Source organism: Entelurus aequoreus, linkage group LG27 (assembly GCF_033978785.1).
Source record: "Entelurus aequoreus isolate RoL-2023_Sb linkage group LG27, RoL_Eaeq_v1.1, whole genome shotgun sequence".
Lineage (NCBI taxonomy): Eukaryota > Metazoa > Chordata > Actinopteri > Syngnathiformes > Syngnathidae > Entelurus > Entelurus aequoreus.
Window position 1 is genome coordinate 10067019 of NC_084757.1, and position 20683 is coordinate 10087701.

Here is a 20683-nt window from a genome sequence, read left to right on the forward strand (position 1 = left end):
ACATAAAAAATACATATATAACAATCACTGTAAACATTATCATTTAAGGGAAGAATGTAATACAAAATATCAATACATAGTGTCAAGACAGAATAAACTCTCTGCTGCTGCAGCAACAGAGATACGGTCTATAAGATATATAGATATCTAATGTATTCATACATTGTTTATGTAGGATATACGCATGTATATATAACGTAATTATATTGTTTCTTCAACTTAAAAATAGCTGACCGTTTTTTTCCCCCTTCTCTGGGCTTATATTCCCAGTTTTGATCTCGGACGTCTGGTCACTTATAGCATATAAGAATATTCTATTACTGTTAAGCAAACTATGAATAATAAAACATGTGTCCGTTATCATAGCTACACGTATGACAAAAAAGCGCGTGAAAACGAGTGGTATTCAGTGAGGTAAAATGAATTAAATGCGCTGACAGTTCATTGCTCCTGCCAAATGAATTGCACTGAGTGGAGCGGATCACCACTCCAAGATGGCGGCCCCGCGTCTCGTCTGCGCCAGTAAGCAGTAGCGCTCGATGCTGCGTCTACTTATAAGATGTCTATGGTTATGACGTTAGCAGTGAGTTTACAGCCTCACTGATTTAACTACACAGCAAATACAAGTCATGTTACTTAGCCAATAAACGTTAGCTTACATTCAAAACTTACCCTTCTTTGTGCAACTTCAAATGTCGAACGAAGTTGGAAGTTGTTGCGTCTCCGTCTGTAATATTCGAACTGCGTGATTTGCATCCGGCAATTCGTTTTTTGTTGACCAAGTCGTAGTTTTTATACCCGAACGAAACCAACTTTGGTATAAATCTTTCTCACTGGCGCGTTGTTTGACAACTCTTGTTCATTGGTTGTTCTGCAATTTGATTGGATGAATGCTGTGTGATGAAAACAATGTAGATCTAATTTGATTGGCTGTTGTACTGAGAGCACACACGCTGACACGGAGCACACACGCTGATAGACAGACACGTACAAAATGAAAGCTACGGAGCGCTCCCAAATAACTTTTTAAACTTTAGGTTTTGGGGAAAGTAGCAAGTCATGTCAAGTCAAAAGGCTCAAGTCCAAGTGAAGTCACAAGTCATTGATGTTAAAGTCTAAGTCGAGTTGCAAGTCTCTTTACATTTTGTCAAGTCGAGTCTAAAGTCATCAAATTCATGACTCGAGTCTGACTCGAGTCCAAGTCATGTGACTCGAGTCCACACCTCTGGTGACTATACAATGAGTGTATTGTAGTTTCGATAGTCGTTTTTAATGGCGACTATACATAGTTTATAAAACAGTGTAGTTTAGAATGTAGTTTTTAATGGTGACTATATAATGAGTGTATTGTAGTTTCGATAGTCGGTTTTAATGGCGACTATACATAGTTTATAAAATAGTGTAGTTTAGAATGTAGTTTTTAATGGTGACTATACATTGAGTGTAATGTTTCGTTAAGAAAGTAGTTTTTAATGGTCACTATACATAGTTTATAAAATAGTGTAGTTTATGTAGTTTCGATAGTCGTTTTTAATGGTGACTATATGAGTGTATTGTAGTTTCGATAGTCGTTTTTAATGGTGACTATACATAGTCCATAAAATAGTGTAGTTTAGAATGTAGTTTCCAATGGTGACTATACATAGTTTACAAAATAGTGTAGTTTAGAATGTAGTTTTTAATGGTGACTATACAGTTTATAAAATAGTGTAGTCTAGAATGTAGTTTTTAATGGTGACTATACAATTAGTGTATTGTAGTTTCGATAGTCAATTTTAATGGCGACTATAAGTCTATAAAATAGTGTAGTTTAGAATGTAGTTTTTAATGGTGACTATACATTGAGTGTAATGTAGTTTCGTTAAGAAAGTAGTTTTTAATGGTGACTATACATTGAGTGTAATGTAGTTTCGTTAAGAAAGTAGTTTTTAATGGTGACTATATATAGTTTATAAAATAGTGTAGTTTAGAATGTAGTTTTTAATGGTGACTATACATAGTTTATAAAATAGTGTAGTTTAGAATGTAGTTTTTAATGGTGACTATACAATGAGTGTATTGTAGTTTCGATAGTCATTTTTAATGGCGACTATACATAGTTTATAAAATAGTGTAGTTTAGAATGTAGTTTTTAATGGTGACTATATAATGAGTGCATTGTAGTTTCGATAGTCGTTTTTAATGGCGACTATACATAGTTTATAAAATAGTGTAGTTTAGAATGTAGTTTTTAATGGTGACTATACATTGAGTGTAATGTAGTTTCGTTAAGAAAGTAGTTTTTAATGGTCACTATACATAGTTTATAAAATAGTGTAGTTTATGTAGTTTCGATAGTCGTTTTTAATGGTGACTATATGAGTGTATTGTAGTTTCGATAGTCGTTTTTAATGGTGACTATACATAGTCCATAAAATAGTGTAGTTTAGAATGTAGTTTCCAATGGTGACTATACATAGTTTACAAAATAGTGTAGTTTAGAATGTAGTTTTTAATGGTGACTATACAATTTATAAAATAGTGTAGTCTAGAATGTAGTTTTTAATGGTGACTATACAATTAGTGTATTGTAGTTTCGATAGTCAATTTTAATGGCGACTATAAGTCTATAAAATAGTGTAGTTTAGAATGTAGTTTTTAATGGTGACTATACATTGAGTGTAATGTAGTTTCGTTAAGAAAGTAGTTTTTAATGGTCACTATACATAGTTTATAAAATAGTGTAGTTTATGTAGTTTCGATAGTCGTTTTTAATGGTGACTATATGAGTGTATTGTAGTTTCGATAGTCGTTTTTAATGGAGACTATACATAGTTTATAAAATAGTGTAGTTTAGAATGTAGTTTCCAATGGTGACTTTACGTAGTTTGTAACGTAGTTTCGTTAACAAGGTAGTTTCCAATGGTGACTATTCATAGTTTATAAAATAGTGTAGTTTAGAATGTAGTTTCCAATGGTGACTATTCATAGTCTATAAAATAGTGTAGTTTAGAATGTAGTTTCCAATGGTGACTATTCATAGTATATAAAATAGTGTAGTTTAGAATGTAGTTTTCAATGGTGACTATACATAGTTTATAAAATAGTGTAGTTTAGAATGTAGTTTTCAATGGTGACTATACATAGTTTATAAAATAATGTAGTTTAGAATGTAGTTTCCAATGGTGACTATTCATAGTATATAAAATAGTGTAGTTTAGAATGTAGTTTTCAATGGTGACTATACATAGTTTATAAAATAGTGTAGTTTAGAATGCAGTTTCCAATGGTGACTTTACATAGTTTGTAACGTAGTTTCGTTAACAAAGTAGTTTCCAATGGTGACTATTCATAGAATATAAAATAGTGTAGTTTAGAATGTAGTTTCCAATGGTGACTATACATAGTTTATAAAATAGTGTAGTTTAGAATGTAGTTTTTAATGGTGACTATACATTGAGTGTAATGTAGTTTCGTTAAGAAAGTAGTTTTTAATGGTCACTATACATAGTTTATAAAATAGTGTAGTTTATGTAGTTTCGATAGTCTTTTTTAATGGTGACTATATGAGTGTATTGTAGTTTCGATAGTCGTTTTTAATGGCGACTATACATACTTTATAAAATAGTGTAGTTTAGAATGTAGTTTCCAATGGTGACTTTACGTAGTTTGTAACGTAGTTTCGTTAACAAAGTAGTTTCCAATGGTGACTATTCATAGTTTATAAAATAGTGTAGTTTAGAATGTAGTTTCCAATGGTGACTATTCATAGTTTATAAAATAGTGTAGTTTAGAATGTAGTTTCCAATGGTGACTATTCATAGTATATAAAATAGTGTAGTTTAGAATGTAGTTTTCAATGGTGACTATACATAGTTTATAAAATAGTGTAGTTTAGAATGTAGTTTCCAATGGTGACTATTCATAGTATATAAAATAGTGTAGTTTAGAATGTAGTTTTCAATGGTGACTATACATAGTTTATAAAATAATGTAGTTTAGAATGTAGTTTCCAATGGTGACTATTCATAGTATATAAAATAGTGTAGTTTAGAATGTAGTTTTCAATGGTGACTATACATAGTTTATAAAATAGTGTAGTTTAGAATGCAGTTTCCAATGGTGACTTTACATAGTTTGTAACGTAGTTTCGTTAACAAAGTAGTTTCCAATGGTGACTATTCATAGAATATAAAATAGTGTAGTTTAGAATGTAGTTTCCAATGGTGACTATACATAGTTTATAAAATAGTGCAGTTTAGAATGTAGTTTTCAATGGTGACTATACATAGTTTATAAAATAGTGTAGTTTAGAATGTAGTTTTCAATGGTGACTATACATAGTTTATAAAATAATGTAGTTTAGAATGTAGTTTCCAATGGTGACTATTCATAGTATATAAAATAGTGTAGTTTAGAATGTAGTTTTCAATGGTGACTATACATAGTTTATAAAATAATGTAGTTTAGAATGTAGTTTCCAATGGTGACTATTCATAGTATATAAAATAGTGTAGTTTAGAATGTAGTTTTCAATGGTGACTATACATAGTTTATAAAATAATGTAGTTTAGAATGTAGTTTCCAATGGTGACTATTCATAGTATATAAAATAGTGTAGTTTAGAATGTAGTTTTCAATGGTGACTATACATAGTTTATAAAATAGTGTAGTTTAGAATGTAGTTTCCAATGGTGACTATTCATAGTATATAAAATAGTGTAGTTTAGAATGTAGTTTTCAATGGTGACTATTCATAGTATATAAAATAGTGTAGTTTAGAATGCAGTTTCCAATGGTGACTTTACATAGTTTGTAACGTAGTTTCGTTAACAAAGTAGTTTCCAATGGTGACTATTCATAGAATATAAAATAGTGTAGTTTAGAATGTAGTTTCCAATGGTGACTATTCATAGTATATAAAATAGTGAAGTTTAGAATGTACTTTCCAATGGTGACTATACATAGTTTGTAACGTAGACTAATGTAGTATAAATGTGGTATTTACAAGTCACAAATATAATCTAGTTTTAACGCAGCACAGTCATTTTCAACCTAGGCTCTGTCGTTTTTTAAGACTATTTTGTCTTCCAAGGAAGAAGAGGGAAGTTTGGAAGTCTAAATTTAGCCAGAAGGGCGTCTCCCCACGCCCCCGACCCCTCTGACCGCACTATTGCACAGAGGACCCCCGCCCACCACCGTCACTATGCAGCAGTCATTTACTTCACTCCTGCAACCTTTATTCTAGTATTAAAAAACAAAAAACATGTAGCGTCAGCTCAGCTCAGCGTTCCAAGTGGAAAAGCCAGAGTGCACGTGAGCGTGCATGAGAACAACTCCATTATTAGCACAGAAGACCCTCCTCAAGGAAATGCCTAGAAAACATCCCAAAAATAGTCCAAATCTTAGCCAAAACCACACAAACACACGCACTGAGGAGGCAAGACTCCTCCTTCTTGTGGCCCCGCCCACATTGATGAGTTCAACCTGGTGGGCTCATGTTGACGGTGGAGGTGTTTACCTAGCTGACCTTTGACCCTGGTCAGGAGAAGGCTTTACGCTAATGTCAAGCTGGCAACGCTACATGCTACGTGTGCTAAAGTGCCACCTGACTCAGCTAGTGTTAGCACAGTTGCACGCATGACAATGCAAAGCTGCTTCGCGAACAACAACACATGTTGCTAATTGGGGTCAACCCTCTCCAAACACACACACTTACCCCCCCGCTGGCCATGTTGGCCTCGCTTGAGCAGCTGCTGCGTGTCTGAAACGTGGAGAGCAGACACATTTTCCCTGGAGAAGCTCACACACGAGCTGTGCGAGTTTGTTGTTGTTTCGTTACGTTAGCCTAGCCGCTAACCAGCAAACTGAAGATAGCAGCAAAAATCTGCTAGCTAGCTTTGTGCACACTTAAATAATCGGCAGCTAGCCAGGTAAGTTAGCATCAGTTTTAACAAAAATCAGACATGCTAACACCCAATGAGGCATATAGTATCAACGTAAGCAGCTAGCCAGGTAAGTTAGCATCAGTTTTAACAAAAATCAGACATGCTAACACCCAATGAGGCATATAGTATCAACGTAAGCAGCTAGCCAGGTAAGTTAGCATTAGTGCAGTGGTTCTTAACCTTGTTGGAGGTACCGAACCCCACCAGTTTCATATGCACATTCACCGAACCCTTCTTTAGTGAAAAATAAAATGTTGTTTTTTTTCAAATTCAAGACAAAGTTATATGTTTTTGGTAACACTTTAGTATGGGGAACATATTCTAAGTAACAAAGACTTAATTTAGAGTTATTTGGTTAGGGTTAGGGCCAGGGTTAGAGGGTTAGGGTTATAATAAGGCCATGCAGAATAAGGCATTAATAAGTACTTAATAATGACTAGTTAAGAGCCAATATGTTACTAATTTGCATGTTAATAAGCAACTAATTAATGGTGAATATGTTCCCCATACTAAAGTGTTACCATGTTTTTTTACTGGTGCACAAAATGAACCGTGCATGAACATCACCTTGTTCAAACAACAAAACCAACACAGTGCATAAACTCACAACAAATTTCACACCTGCAAATCAGTCTGACTTCTGCTGTTGCCGTATCCGTAATACGCCGATAGGGAGAAGTTTGTATTTACACGATGAGTCGGGTGTGTCTTGACACCCCTGAGCTCCACTCACCAAACCCCTAGGGTTCGATCGAACCCAGGTTAAGAACCACTGTGTTAGTGTTAGCACAAAGCAGACATGACAACACCCCATTAGTCATGTTAGTATCAACATTAGCAGCTAGCCCGGTAAGTTAGCGTCAGTGTTAGCACATAGCAGACATGCCAACACCCCATAAGGCATGTTAGTATCAACATTAGCAACTAGCCAGGTAAGTTAGCATCAGTGTTAGCACATAGCAGACATGCCAACACCCCATTAGGCATGTTAGTATCAACATTAGCAGCTATCCAGGTAAGTTAGCATCAGTGTTAACACAAAGCAGACATGCCAACAGACCATGAGGCATACTAGTATCAATGTTAGCAGCTAGCCAGGTAAGTTAGCATCAGTGTTAGCACATAGCAGGTATGCCAACACCCCATTAGGCATGTTAGTATCAAATTTAGCAGCTATCCAGGTAAGTTAGCATCAGTGTTAACACAAAGCAGACATGCCAACAGACCATGAGGCATACTAGTATCAATGTTAGCAGCTAGCCAGGTAAGTTAGCATTACGGTTAGCACATAGCAAACATGCCAACACCCCATTAGGCATGTTAGTATCAGTGGTAGCAGCTAGCCAGGTAAGTTAGCATCAGTGTTAGCACAAAGCAGACATGCTAACAGACCATGAGGCATACTAGTATCAATATAAGCAGCTAGTCAAGTAAGTTAGCATTAGTGTTAGCACATAGCAGACATGCCAACACCCCATTAGGCATGTTAGTATCAACATTAGCAGCTAGCCAGGTAAGTTAGCATCAGTGTTAGCACATAGCAGACATACCAACACCTCATAAGGATTGTTAGTATCAACATTAGCGGCTACCCAGGTAAGTTAGCATCAGTGTTAGCACATAGCAGACATGCCAAAACCCCATAAGGCATGTTAGTATCAACATTAGCAGCTAGCCAGGTAAGTTAGCATCAGTGTTAGCACATAGCAGACATGCAAACACCCCATTAGGCATGTTAGTATCAACATTAGCAGCTAGCCAGGTAAATTTAATCAGTGTTAGCACAAAGCAGACATGCCAACACCTCATGAGGCATGTTAGTATCAACATTAGCAGCTAGTCAGGTAAGTTAGCATCTATACTGGTCTACAAATGATCACAATAAAACAATCCCGTTATGCAACACTTCCTGTTCCTAAACTAAGCCTGTGACTTTCTCATGTTTAGTAACTTGTGCTAGACGACATAGCAACACCACCGTAAAAAGATTGTGGTTTGTTTGTAGCTTCAAAATAAAAGCTCACCTGGTCATGTGACCTGGTCATCTGACCTGGTCATCAATCAATCAATCAATCAATGTTTATTTATATAGCCCTAAATCACAAGTGTCTCAAAGGGCTGTACAAGCCATGTGACTAACTCTGCTGCCAGCCTCGCATGGAAACATATGTCCCACTTGAAAAACCCAATTAGCGTCGTGACGCCGGGCCAGCTGTCGCTTAACGAGTCCGCAGCGGATTAAAAATGCTCGTCGTGGTTTATTGTTTGCCGACCTCTGACCTCGTGCTGTCTGAGAAGGTTTGTGACTCCACCATGTGACCACATGCTAACAACAAAGTCAATACGTCAGTGAAAGTTGGCACTTCCTGTGGCGTCCATATAAGGCGGGGGTCAGCAACTCTTTAGTGCCGCCCTAGTGGCTCCCTGGAGCATTTTTAAAAAAGGATGGAAAATGGAATAAGTTAAAGTTTAAGTACCAATGCTTGTCACACACACACTAGGTGTGGTGAAATTTGTACTCTGGAGGTGAGGGGAGCAGTGAGCAGCAGCGGTGGCCGCGCCCGGGGAATCAATTTTGGTGATTTGACCCCCAATTCCAACCCTTGATGCTGAGTGCCAAGCAGGGAGGTAATGGCTCTCATTTTTATAGTCTTTGGTATGACTCGGCCGGGGTTTGAACTCACAACCTACCGATCTCAGGGCGGACACTATATATATATATATATATATATATATATATATATATATATATATATATATATATATATATATATATATATATATATATATAGGGCTGCAACTAACGATTAATTTGATAATCGATTAATCTGTCGATTATTACTTCGATTAATAATCGGATAAAAGAGACAAACTACATTTCTATCCTTTCCAGTATTTTATTGGGAAAAAAACAGCATACTGGCACCATACTTATTTTGATCATTGTTTCTCAGCTGTTTGTACATGTTGCAGTTTATAAATAAAGGTTTATTTAAAAAATAAAAATAAAAAATAAAATAAAATAAAAAAAATTAAAAGCCTCTGCGTATGCGCATAACATAGATCCAACGAATTGATGACTAAATTAATCGGCAACTATTTTTATAATCGATTTTAATCGATTTAATCGATTAGTTGTTGCAGCCCTAATATATATATATATGACTTTTAAAGTCATTTTGATAGTAGGGTATTATAGCTAATATAGACACATGTGTTGCCTTCATTATAACACTTATATAAGACTTTTAAAGTCATTTTGATAGTAGGCTATTATAGACACATCATGTGTTGTCTTCATTATAACACTTATATAAGACTTTTAAAGTCATTTTGATAGTATGCTATTATAGACACTTACATCATTTGTTGCCTTCATTATAACACTTATATAAGACTTTTAAAGTCATTTTGATAGTAGGCTAATATAGACACTTACATCATGTGTTGTCTTCATTATAAGACTTACTGTATATAAGACTTTAAATTTTTTCACAGCTCCAGACAGATTTTTTTTTGGTATTTTTGGTCCAATATGGCTCTTTCAACATTTTGGGTTGCCGACCCCTGATACAAGGAAATGAACCGTGTCAACATGCCAACTGTGCATGCTCTTGTCATACGTCATTGTCCCTTGGAATCCCCACGACGACCTCTGACCTCCCGAGCAGTGAGACGTCTCATCTTCACACACGCTCTCGGGTCAGCTGGACTTTGACAGCGTGGGAGTAAACACGTAACATGTAGAAAGAGGAAGGAACCCACGCAAGAAGACGACAAGTGTGTCTCATTCACCAAAAAGGAAAAACAAAGGAATAAAAGAGCAAACAGATTGAAATGTGCAATATTGACTCTAATAACACAAAGCTGATATGCAGACTGATTTTCTTTAAAATTGTTATTGCTCAAAATCAATGTGAAGAAATATTGATCTATTAAAGACTAATTATTTCACGTTAAATTTCACATTTCCTATTTTAATGATGTTGGATCTGTGTTGTTGTTGTTGGGGACAAGTGTTGTAAATTAGCTTTGGCTACAAACACTATGATGCATACATTGATCACTGTCTCAGATGTCTATGTTTTTGTATCTGTCCCTATTTCAAATAAACCTCTATAATAATAATACAAATATCCCACTTAAAAAAATTGGCCATAAAAAACAAATTTTCTATGACAAAAGAGGCATAAAACAAAAACAAAAAAGTTATAAAAACTTTTAACATTTTATTTTGGATCCCTGAGAATTTTAGTGAGATTTGTTGTTTTTTAATGTCATAGCTCAAAAAATAATGAATCAAAATCAATGTTATGAATTATTGATCTATTTCAGGCTCCAATTACTTCACATCAAATATTCCACTTTGAAATATTTGCATATTTTATGTGCTTGCCATAATAATAAAAAAAAAAGAACCCTGAATTTTCTCTGACAAAAGGAGCAACAAACAAAAACTTAATTGACGGATAGATTTGAAGTTGATATATGCGTTGAAAGTAAAAAAATATATATCTATAGGACTCTTTTTTCAACACTGAGTGGAGCCCTTTTGGATCCCTTGGAATTGTGATTTTTTTTTTAACTGTCATTGCTCAAAAATTGATAATGAATCAAAATCAATGTTATGAATTATTGACCTATTTAAGGTTCCAAGTGCTTTACATCAAATGTTCCACTTTCAAAATTTTAAGGCAGAAAATATAGCATATTTTGTGTTTTTGACATAAAAAACAACTAAGTTTCTCATGACAAAAATGGCAAATTAACCAAAAAAAATTTAAACGTATAATCTACGGATACATCTAAAGTTGATCGAGGCATTCAAGTGTTGGGGGAAAAAACATAATTTTACCGTTATCTTGTCCGTTTATAAAATGGAGAAGATCAAGGATTTTTTTTAATTATAAATGGGAGAAATTTACTTCATACTGGGAAAACTGGGTCAATTATGTCATAAGCCTGATTTTATTTTCTCTAATTAGTGATTGTAAAACTTTAAAAAAAATATTACTCCCTATGTCTAGTTTTTTTTTCCTACTTATTTAATATCTGTTTGTATTCATATTTTATTATCATTTTATTTTTTTATTTCTTAATAATACTTTGGTTGGTTGTGTTTGTTTTGTTGCTGTTTTTCCTCTTTTTCTGGAGGGGTGGCATCGTTGCGATATACTGTAAATAAAAACTATATTTTGACATTTAGGGTAGACTCATTGCTCTTGCTCAAAAATTGATAATGAATCAAAATCAATGTTGTTATGAATTATTGACCTATTTAAGGTTCCAAGTGCTTTACATCAAATGTTCCACTTTCAAAATTTTGGGCCAGGAAATATAGCATATTTTGTGTTTTTGACATAAAAAACAACTAAGTTTCTCATGACAAAAATGGCAAATTAACCAAAAAAAATTAAAACGTATAATCGACAGATACATCTAAAGTTGATCGAGGCATTCAAGTGTTGGGGAAAAAACTATAGTTTTACCGTTGTCTTGTCCAATTATAAAATGGAAAAGATAAAGGATTTTTATTCATTATAAATGGGAGAAATTTACTTCATACTGGGAAAACTGGGTCAATTATGTCATAAGCCTGATTTTATTTTCTCTAATTAGTGATTGTAAAACTTTAAAAAAATATTACTCCCTATGGCTAGTTTTTTTTCCTACTTATTTAATATTTGTTTATTTTACCGCTTAAAAAATATTGCTCCCTATATGTCTATAGTTTTTTTTCTACTTATTTAATATCTGTTTATATTCATGTTTTATTATTATCATTTTATTTCTTAATAATACTTTAGTTGGTTGTGTTTGTTTTGTTGCTGTTTTTCCTCTTTTTCTGGAGGGGTGGCATCGTTGGGATATACTGTAAATAAAAACAATATTTTCACATTTAGGGTAGACTCATTGCTCAAAAATTGATAATGAATCAAAATGAATGTTGTTATGAATTATTGACCTATTTAAGGTTCTGTCGCGCCAAATTTATTTCCTCTACAAAAACCTTCCCTCCCCCATTTACTTCCGGGGCTGCGTCCAATAAAATCACAAAGTTGCCGGGGGTCCTTAACCTGCACGCGACTGTCCTGTTTCGCACCTGTACAAAAAAAAAACAATAATCGATTTCTTTAGATTCCAGCAGCTGTCAAAGACGAAGTATCCTTCCAGCGACAGGCAGTCAAAGCCGAAGTGCTATCGATCGCTGTCAATGACGTAAGAGGAAACATGACCACGGAAGTAAATGGGGGAGGGAAGGTTTTTGTAGAGGGAAGAAATTTGGTGTGACAGTTCCAACTTTTTTACATCAAATGTTACACTTTCAAAATTTTGGGCCAGAAAATATAGCATATTTTGTGTTTTTGACATAAAAAACAACTAAGTTTCTCATGACAAAAATGGCAAATTAACAAAAAAAATTAAAACGTATAATCGACGGATACATCTAAAGTTGATCGAGGCATTCAAGTGTTGGGGGAAAAAACAGTTTTACCGTTATCTTCTCCATTTATAAAATGAAGATAAAGGATTTTTATTAATTTTAAATGGGAGAAATATACTTCATACTGGGAAAACTGGGTCAATTAAGTCATAAGCCTGATTTTATTTTCTCTAATTAGTGATTGTACCACTTAACAAAAAGATTACTCCCTATATGTCTATAGTTTTTTTTCCTAATTATTTAATATTTGTTTAATGTACCACTTAAAAAAAGATTACTCCCTATATATGTCTATAGTTTTTTTTTCTACTTATTTAATATCTGTTTATATTCATGTTTTATTCTTATTATTTTATTTTTTCATTTGATAATATTATTATTACTTTGGTTGGTTGTTGTTTTTTTTCTCTGTTTTTCCTCTTTTTCTGGAGGGGTGGCATCGTTGGGATATAAATAAAAACAATATTTTGACATTTAGAGGAGACTGTCATTGCTCAAAAATTGATAATGAATCAAAATCAATGTTATGGATTATTTACCTATTTTAAGGTTCCAACTGCTTTACATCAAATGTTCCACTTTGAAAATTTTTGGGCAGAAAATATCGCATGTTTTGTGTTTTTGACATAAAAACAACTAACTTTTTCATGACACAAATGGCAAATTAACAAAAAAAATGAAAACGTATAATCGACGGATATATTTAAAGTCGTTTGAGGCATTCAAGTGTTGCGGAAAAAATATAGTTTAACCGTTATCTTGTCCATTTATAAAATGGACAAGATAAAGGATTTTTATTAATTATAAATGGGAGAAATTTACTTCATACTGGGAATATATATATATAGTTTTTTTCCCTATTATATTATCAAGTAAAAAAATAAAATAATAAAACATGAATATAAACAGATATTAAATAAGTAGACAAAAAACTATAGACATATAGGGAGTAATCTATATTATTTGTTTATTGTACCGCTTAAAAAAAGATTACTCCTATATGTCTATAGTTTTTTTTCTACTTATTTAATATCTGTTTATATTCATGTTTTATTATTATCATTTAATTTTTTTATTTGATAATATTATTATTACTTTGGTTTGTTGTGTTTTTTTCTTCTTCTGTTTTTCCTCTTTTTCGGGAGGGGTTGGGGGTGGCATAGTTGGGATATAAATAAAAACAATATTGTGACATTTAGGGCAGATAGTCATTGCTCAAAAATTGATAATGAATCAAAATCAATGCTATGAATTATTGACCTATTTAAGGTTCCAACTGCTTTACATCAAATGTTCCACTTTCAAAATTTTGGGCCAGAAAATATAGCATATTTTGTGTTTTTGACATGTGAGTGTGAAAGTTGTCTGTCTATCTGTGTTGGCCCTGCGATGAGGTGGCGACTTGTCCAGGGTGTACCCCGCCTTCCGCCCGGATGCAGCTGAGATAGGCTCCAGCACCCCCCGCGACCCAGAAGGGAATAAGCGGTAGAAAATGGATGGATGGACATAAACAACTAAGTTTCTCATGACAAAAATGGCAAATTAACAAAAAAAATTAAAACCTATAATTGACGGATATATCTAAAGTTGATCGAGGCATTCAAGTGTTGGGGAAAAAAATATAATTTTACCGTTATCTTGTCCATTTATAAAATGGAGAAGATCAAGGATTTTTTATTAATTATAAATGATAGAAATTTACTTCATACTGGCAAAACTGGGTCAATTATGTCATAAGCCTGATTTTATTTTCTCTAATTAGTGATTGTACCACTTTAAAAAAAATATTACTCCATATGTCTAGTTTTTTTTCCTACTTATTTACTATTTCTTTATTTTACCACTTAAAAAATATTACTCCCTATACGTCTATAGTTTTTTTTCTACTTATTTAATATCTGTTTATATTCATGTTTTATTATTATCATTTTAATTTTTTATTTGTTAATATTACTTTGGTTGGTTGTGGTTTTTTTTTTCTGTTTTTCCTTTTTCTGGAGGGGTGGCATCGTTGGGATATAAATAAAAACAATATTTTGACATTTAGGGTAGACTGTCATCGCTCAAAAATTAATAATGAATCAAAATCAATGTTGTTATGAATTATTGACCTATTTAAGGTTTAAACTGCTTTACATCAAATGTTCCACTTTCAAAATTTTGGGCCAGAAAATATAGCATATTTTGTGTTTTTGACATAAAAAAACAACTAATTTTGTCATGACAAAAATGGCAAATTAACAAAAAACGTATAATCGACGGATATACCTAAAGTGGATCGAGACATAAAAAAATAAAATACTTATATTTAACATTTCTTTGGACAACATTTGAGGGGAGCCCTAATGGGTTAAAACAAATCTATGTATTGTATTGGTTTTGAAAATGAAAAATATCAGTGGAAAACATTTGGACAGCCCTGATCTAGAATAAGACTTTATAGAGAAATATACACCCCCTGTCTCTTGCTGAGTGGGTGGGAAAGAGTTTATGTTTTCTCATGGGAGGGGGGGATCTTCCCTCATGTAACACCTAAGCAGATGACCTTTACTGAACACACACATTTGTGACCCTATCAACTAACATGGACGCTGTGTGTGTGTGTGTGAGGTGTGAAGTTCTCACACTGCCCCCTGCAGCTTCACACCTCACACACACACCTGTCTCATTCATGTTGTGTGTGATTAATCCTTAACCATGTCTTCGTCACGTGGTCACATGATCACACAATAACAGGAATCGCAACGTCACTCACGTGAGGCGATGACGTCGCAACGGTGTTTAACACGGCCAGTGGCGTAGGTCACATGATGGCATGCATAGTAAGCATCGCCAGTGATGTGTCATGGCGACATTCACCAGTAAACATGTTCCTGGGTCCACAAACAGCCTTCACTGACCTCTGACCCCTAACATTCTGACAACTGTTGGCCGGCCGATGACGTCACTGCACAACCAGGTCCTATCAGCTGGAAGATCTATTCATCCACTGCCACCTGCTGTTTAAACAGCGTAACTGCAAGCAATATTGGAGAAACACAAACAATAAGACACTTTTAAATAAAAACTCATTTCATTTAATGTTGGGTGTTGGTTGACGAGTGACACACTCGGATCAAATAAAATAAAACTAATAAAAAAACACCAACCTGTGGTATAAAACACCTATGTACACTTAATAAACTCCCATCCCACAACCAGCCCAGTCCTGCTTCTCTTGTGATGCGTTCAAGTCAGCTGGGAAAATGACTTTTGACAACAGTTTTGACGCAAGATTAATCAGTGCAACATTAAGGAATGTTGGGAAGTCGCGGCCACATGTGACTGGCACGCAAACGAGTCTACAATCAATTTTACTCTCCTGAATGAAGTCATTTGGTATCAATCAAAAGGTTCCTCATGAGGCGCTGATAAGACACTCATCATGTGGCAAACATCGAGAAGCATCATAATGCTTGCTAAAAAAAATATATACTTAAAGCATTAAAAAAAAAAAAAAAAAAAACAGTACTCGCCACATTAGCCAGCATGCTAATAAGCATACAGTATTAGCCAGCATTCTAATAAGCATACAGTATCAGAAACATTAGCCAGCATGCTAATAAGCATACAGTACTAGCAAACATGTTTTGCCTGACTGGTAAATATTTAAAAACAGGTTAGCTCACATTCTAGTAAATAACTCATGTTAGCTATGCTAGCAAACATTTAGCATTAGCATTGCACACGACTACTAAAGAAAACAGTATGCACGTCAGGAGCAGAGTTAATAAATCTGTATGGTTAGCCCACACTGTCAACATGCTAACGATATTAGCCATAAAAATGCTACGATGCTAGATGATTGCACAACGATGAGAATCGGGCCAGAAACCTTTAAAAACACGTTTTTTTAAACCGCCTCCTTCCTTTACTGCTCGCATTCAGCGTAACGCAGATTTCCGGCTTTCACGACTTAGACTGGAATGTAGTGTTGCACGGCGGCTTTTTTTTCTTCTTTTTTTTGGTTCAGGACGACAAAAGGTGATTGTACGAGGCAACCGAGAGCAGGAAGCGTGTCGTCAAATATTGCTCAAATGTGCCGTTGTGATTGCGCAATAGATGAAAAGATTACCCAAATATGCCGTCTTGATTGCGAAATCGATGAAAAGCCGAGAAGAGGGGGGAAGTGTAAACCAACTGACAGATCGACAGCAAGAACAACATTAATGATAACAATAATAATAATAATAATAATAGTAATAGTAGTAGTAGTAGTAATAATAATAATAATAGTGATAATAGTAAGGCACCACCGTCACCTGAACACAGGCCAAAAAAGGCCAGAAAGGGCCGTCCCAAACAGGGCGTGGCCAAAGGAGTCCAGCAGACTAAAGCAGGATGGAGGAGGAGCTTAAGGCCGCGGGTATCATCAACAAGGGATCAAAAGGTCATAGGCAAAGTGGTCAGATGGCCGACTTGGAGAAGGACACTCTCAGGTGGTGGTGGTCTCCCAGGTCGTGGTTGTGGAACTGGATGAGGGACTCGATGGCCTGGTCCACCGAGGCCATCTGGATCAGTGCCATCTTGTGATCCTTCCTGCGGGGGGGGGGTGAAGTGAAGTGAATTATATTTATATAGCGCTTTTCTCTAGTGACTCAAAGCGCTTTTACAAAGTGAAACCCAGTATCTAAGTTACATTTAAACCAGTGTGGGTGGCACTGGGAGCAGGTGGGTAAAGTGTCTTGCCCAAGGACACAACGGCAGTGACTACAAACCCCGTTTCCATATGAGTTGGGAAATTGTGTTAGATGAAAATATAAACGGGATACAATGATTTGCAAATCCTTTTCAACCCATATTCAATTTAATGCACTACAAAGACAAGATATTTGATGTTCAAACTCAAACTTTTTTTTTTTTTGCAAATAATAATTAACTCAGAATTTCATGGCTGCAACACGTGCCAAAGTAGTTGGGAAAGGGCATGTTCACCACTGTGTTACATGGCCTTTTCTTTTAACAACACTCAATAAACAATTGGGAACTGAGGAAATTAATTGTTGAAGCTTTGAAAGTGGAATTCTTTCCCATTCTTGTTTTATGTAGAGCTTCAGTCGTTCAACAATCCGGGGTCTCCGCTGTCGTATTTTACGCTTCATGATGCGCCACACATTTTCGATGGGAGACGGGTTTGGACTGCAGGCGGGCCAGGAAAGTACCCGCACTCTTTTTTTACGAAGCCACATTGATGTAACACGTGCTGAATGTGGCTTGGCATTGTGACGGCGCTTAGATGGCAGCATATGTTGTTCCAAAACCTGTATGTACCTTTCAGTATTAATGGCGCCTTCACAGATGTGTAAGTTACCCATGCCTTGGGCACTAATGCACCCCCATACCATCACAGATGCTAGCTTTTGAACTTTGTGTCGATAACAGTCTGGATGGTTAGCTTCCCCTTTGGTCCGGATGACACAATGTCGATTATTTCCAAAAACAATTTGAAATGTGGACTCGTCAGACCACAGAACACTTTTCCACTTTGCATGAGTCCATCTTAGATGATCTCAGGCCCAGAGAAGCCGGCAGCGTTTCTGGATGTTGTTGATAAATGGCTTTGGCTTTGCATAGTAGAGCTTTAACTTGCACTTACAGATGTAGCGACCAACTGTATTTAGTGCAGGGGTCACCAACGTGGTGCCCGCGGGCACCAGGTAGCCCGTAAGGACCAGATGAGTAGCCCGCTGGCCTGTTCTAAAAATAGCTCAAATAGCAGCACTTGCCAGTGAGCTGCCTCTATTTTTTAAATGTTATTTATTTACTAGCAAGCTGGTCTCGCTTTGCTTGACATTTTTAATTCTAAGAGAGACAAAACTCAAATAGAATTTGAAAATCCAAGAAAATTTTAAAGACTTGGTCTTCACTAACTCACAAAGAAACAGATAACAGATTTGCTGTCCAGTTCAAAGTGTGACATGATTTATTTAAAAATTTGAGAGTTGACTTTTGTATTTTACACAAGTTATTATTTGTACAAACATGGTGCAAAGTAATTCATGATTTGTTCAAAAATGTTAGTGGCTAGCTAGTTAAAATGGGATATTGTGATTTAACAAGACTGTCTTAGAAGTGATCATTGGAAAATGTTCAATTTGAAAAATGTGCACTTAGAGAAAATATAAAAATAAAGTGTTGCATATTGATATTTATCTGTATCTGTTTCTATATATATTTATTGTGAGAAATCATTAAGATGATCAGTGTTTCCACAAAGGTAAATATCATTAATTATTAATAATGACATAGAGTTAAAGGCCTACTGAAACCCACTACTACCGACCACGCAGTCTGATAGTTTATATATCAATGATGAAATCTTAACATTATAACACATGCCAATACGGCCGGGTTAACTTATAAAGTGACATTTTAAATTTGCCGCTAAACTTCCGGTTCGAAACGCCTCTGCGTGTGACGTATGCGTGTGACGTAGCCCGGCGAACACGGGTATGCCTTCCACATTGAAGCCGATACGAAAAAGCTCTGTTTTCATTTCATAATTCCACAGTATTCTGGACATCTGTGTTCGTGAATCTGTTTCAATCATGTTCATTGCATTATGGAGAAGGAAGCCGAGCAAGCAAAGAAGAAAGTTGTCGGTGCGAAATGGACGTATTTTTCGAACGTAGTCAGCCACAACAGTACACAGCCGGCGCTTCTTTGTTTACATTCCCGAAAGATGCAGTCAAGATGGAAGAACTCGGATAACAGAGACTCTAACCAGGAGGACTTTTGATTTGGATACACAGACGCCTGTAGAGAACTGGGACAACACAGACTCTTACCAGGATTACTTTGATTTGGATGACAAAGACGCAGACGTGCTACTGTGAGTATGCAGCTTTGGCTTTTTTTTGCGTATGTACGTAACTTTTTTAAAATATATAAGCTTTATGAACCTTGGGTTAGGTGAACGGTCTTTTGGGCTGAGTGATTGTGTGTGTTGATCATGTGTTTGAATTGTATTGGCGTGTTCTATGGAGCTAGGAGCTAGCAGAGGAGCTAGGAGCTAGCATAACACGTACCGTACCGTACGTGCGCGTCACGTACGTAACTTTTTAAAAATATATAAGCTTTATGAACCTTGGGTTAGGTGAACGGTCTTTTGGGCTGAGTGATTGTGTGTGTTGATCGGGTGTTTGAATTGTATTGGCGTGTTCTATGGAGCTAGGAGCTAGCAGAGGAGCTAGGAGCTAGCATAACAAACACGCAGGTGTTATTATGCAGGATTAATTTGTGGCATATTAAATATAAGCCTGGTTGTGTTGTGGCTAATAGAGTATATATATATGTCTTGTGTTTATTTACTGTTGTAGTCATTCCCAGCTGAATATCAGGTACCGTGAGTATGCAGCCTTGGCTGCTAAACATTCGATAACTTGACCGTATGTGCGCGTCACGTACGTAACTTTTTAAAAATATATAAGCTTTATGAACCTTGGGTTAGGTAAACGGTCTTTTGGGCTGAGTGATTGTGTGTGTTGATCAGGTGTTTGAATTGTATTGGCGTGTTCTATGGAGCTAGGAGCTAGCAGAGGAGCTAGGAGCTAGCATAACAAACACGCAGGTGTTTTTATGCAGGATTAATTTGTGGCATATTAAATATAAGCCTGGTTGTGTTGTGGCTAATAGAGTATATATATGTCTTGTGTTTATTTACTGTTGTAGTCATTCCCAGCTGAATATCAGGTCACCCCCGGCTCTCACAGCATCTTCCCTATCTGAATAGCTTCAACTCCCCACTAGTCCTTCACTTGCACTTTACTCATCCACAAATCTTTCATCCTCGCTCAAATTAATGGGGAAATTGTCGCTTTCTCGGTCCGAATCTCTCTCACTTCATGCGGCCATCATTGTAAACAATAGGGAACTTTGCGTATATGTTCAACTGACTACGTCACGCTACTTCCGGTAGGTGCAAGCCTTTTTTTTATCAGATACCAAAAGTTGCAATCTTTATCGTCGTTGTTCTATACTAAATCCTTTCAGCAAAAATATGGCAATATCGCGAAATGATCAAGTATGACACATAGAATAGATCTGCTATCCCCGTTTAAATAAAAAAAATTCATTTCAGTAGGCCTTTAAAGGTAAATTGAGCAAATTGGCTATTTCTGGCAATTTATTTAAGTGTGCATCAAACTGGTAGCCCTTCGCATTAATCAGTACCCAAGAAGTAGCTCTTGGTTTCAAAAAGGTTGGTGACCCCTGATTTAGTGACAGTGGTTTTCTGAAGTGTTCCTGAGCCCATGTGGTGATAATTAGAGAT

General features: G+C 35.6%; 1 protein-coding gene across 5 annotated transcripts in view; it reads right to left on the reverse strand.

Annotated features, from left to right (window-relative positions):
- Positions 1–15433: 15433 nt before the first annotated feature.
- ptbp1b (polypyrimidine tract binding protein 1b) overlaps positions 15434–20683 on the reverse strand; it is a 30481-nt gene continuing 25231 nt past the window's right edge. For all 5 annotated transcript variants that reach the window (XM_062038881.1, XM_062038885.1, XM_062038883.1 and 2 more), the window contains exon 16: positions 15434–16950. In XM_062038881.1, the coding sequence (XP_061894865.1) occupies positions 16818–16950 (133 nt within the window). In that variant the 3' untranslated portion in view covers positions 15434–16817. The remainder of the gene's footprint in view (positions 16951–20683) is intronic.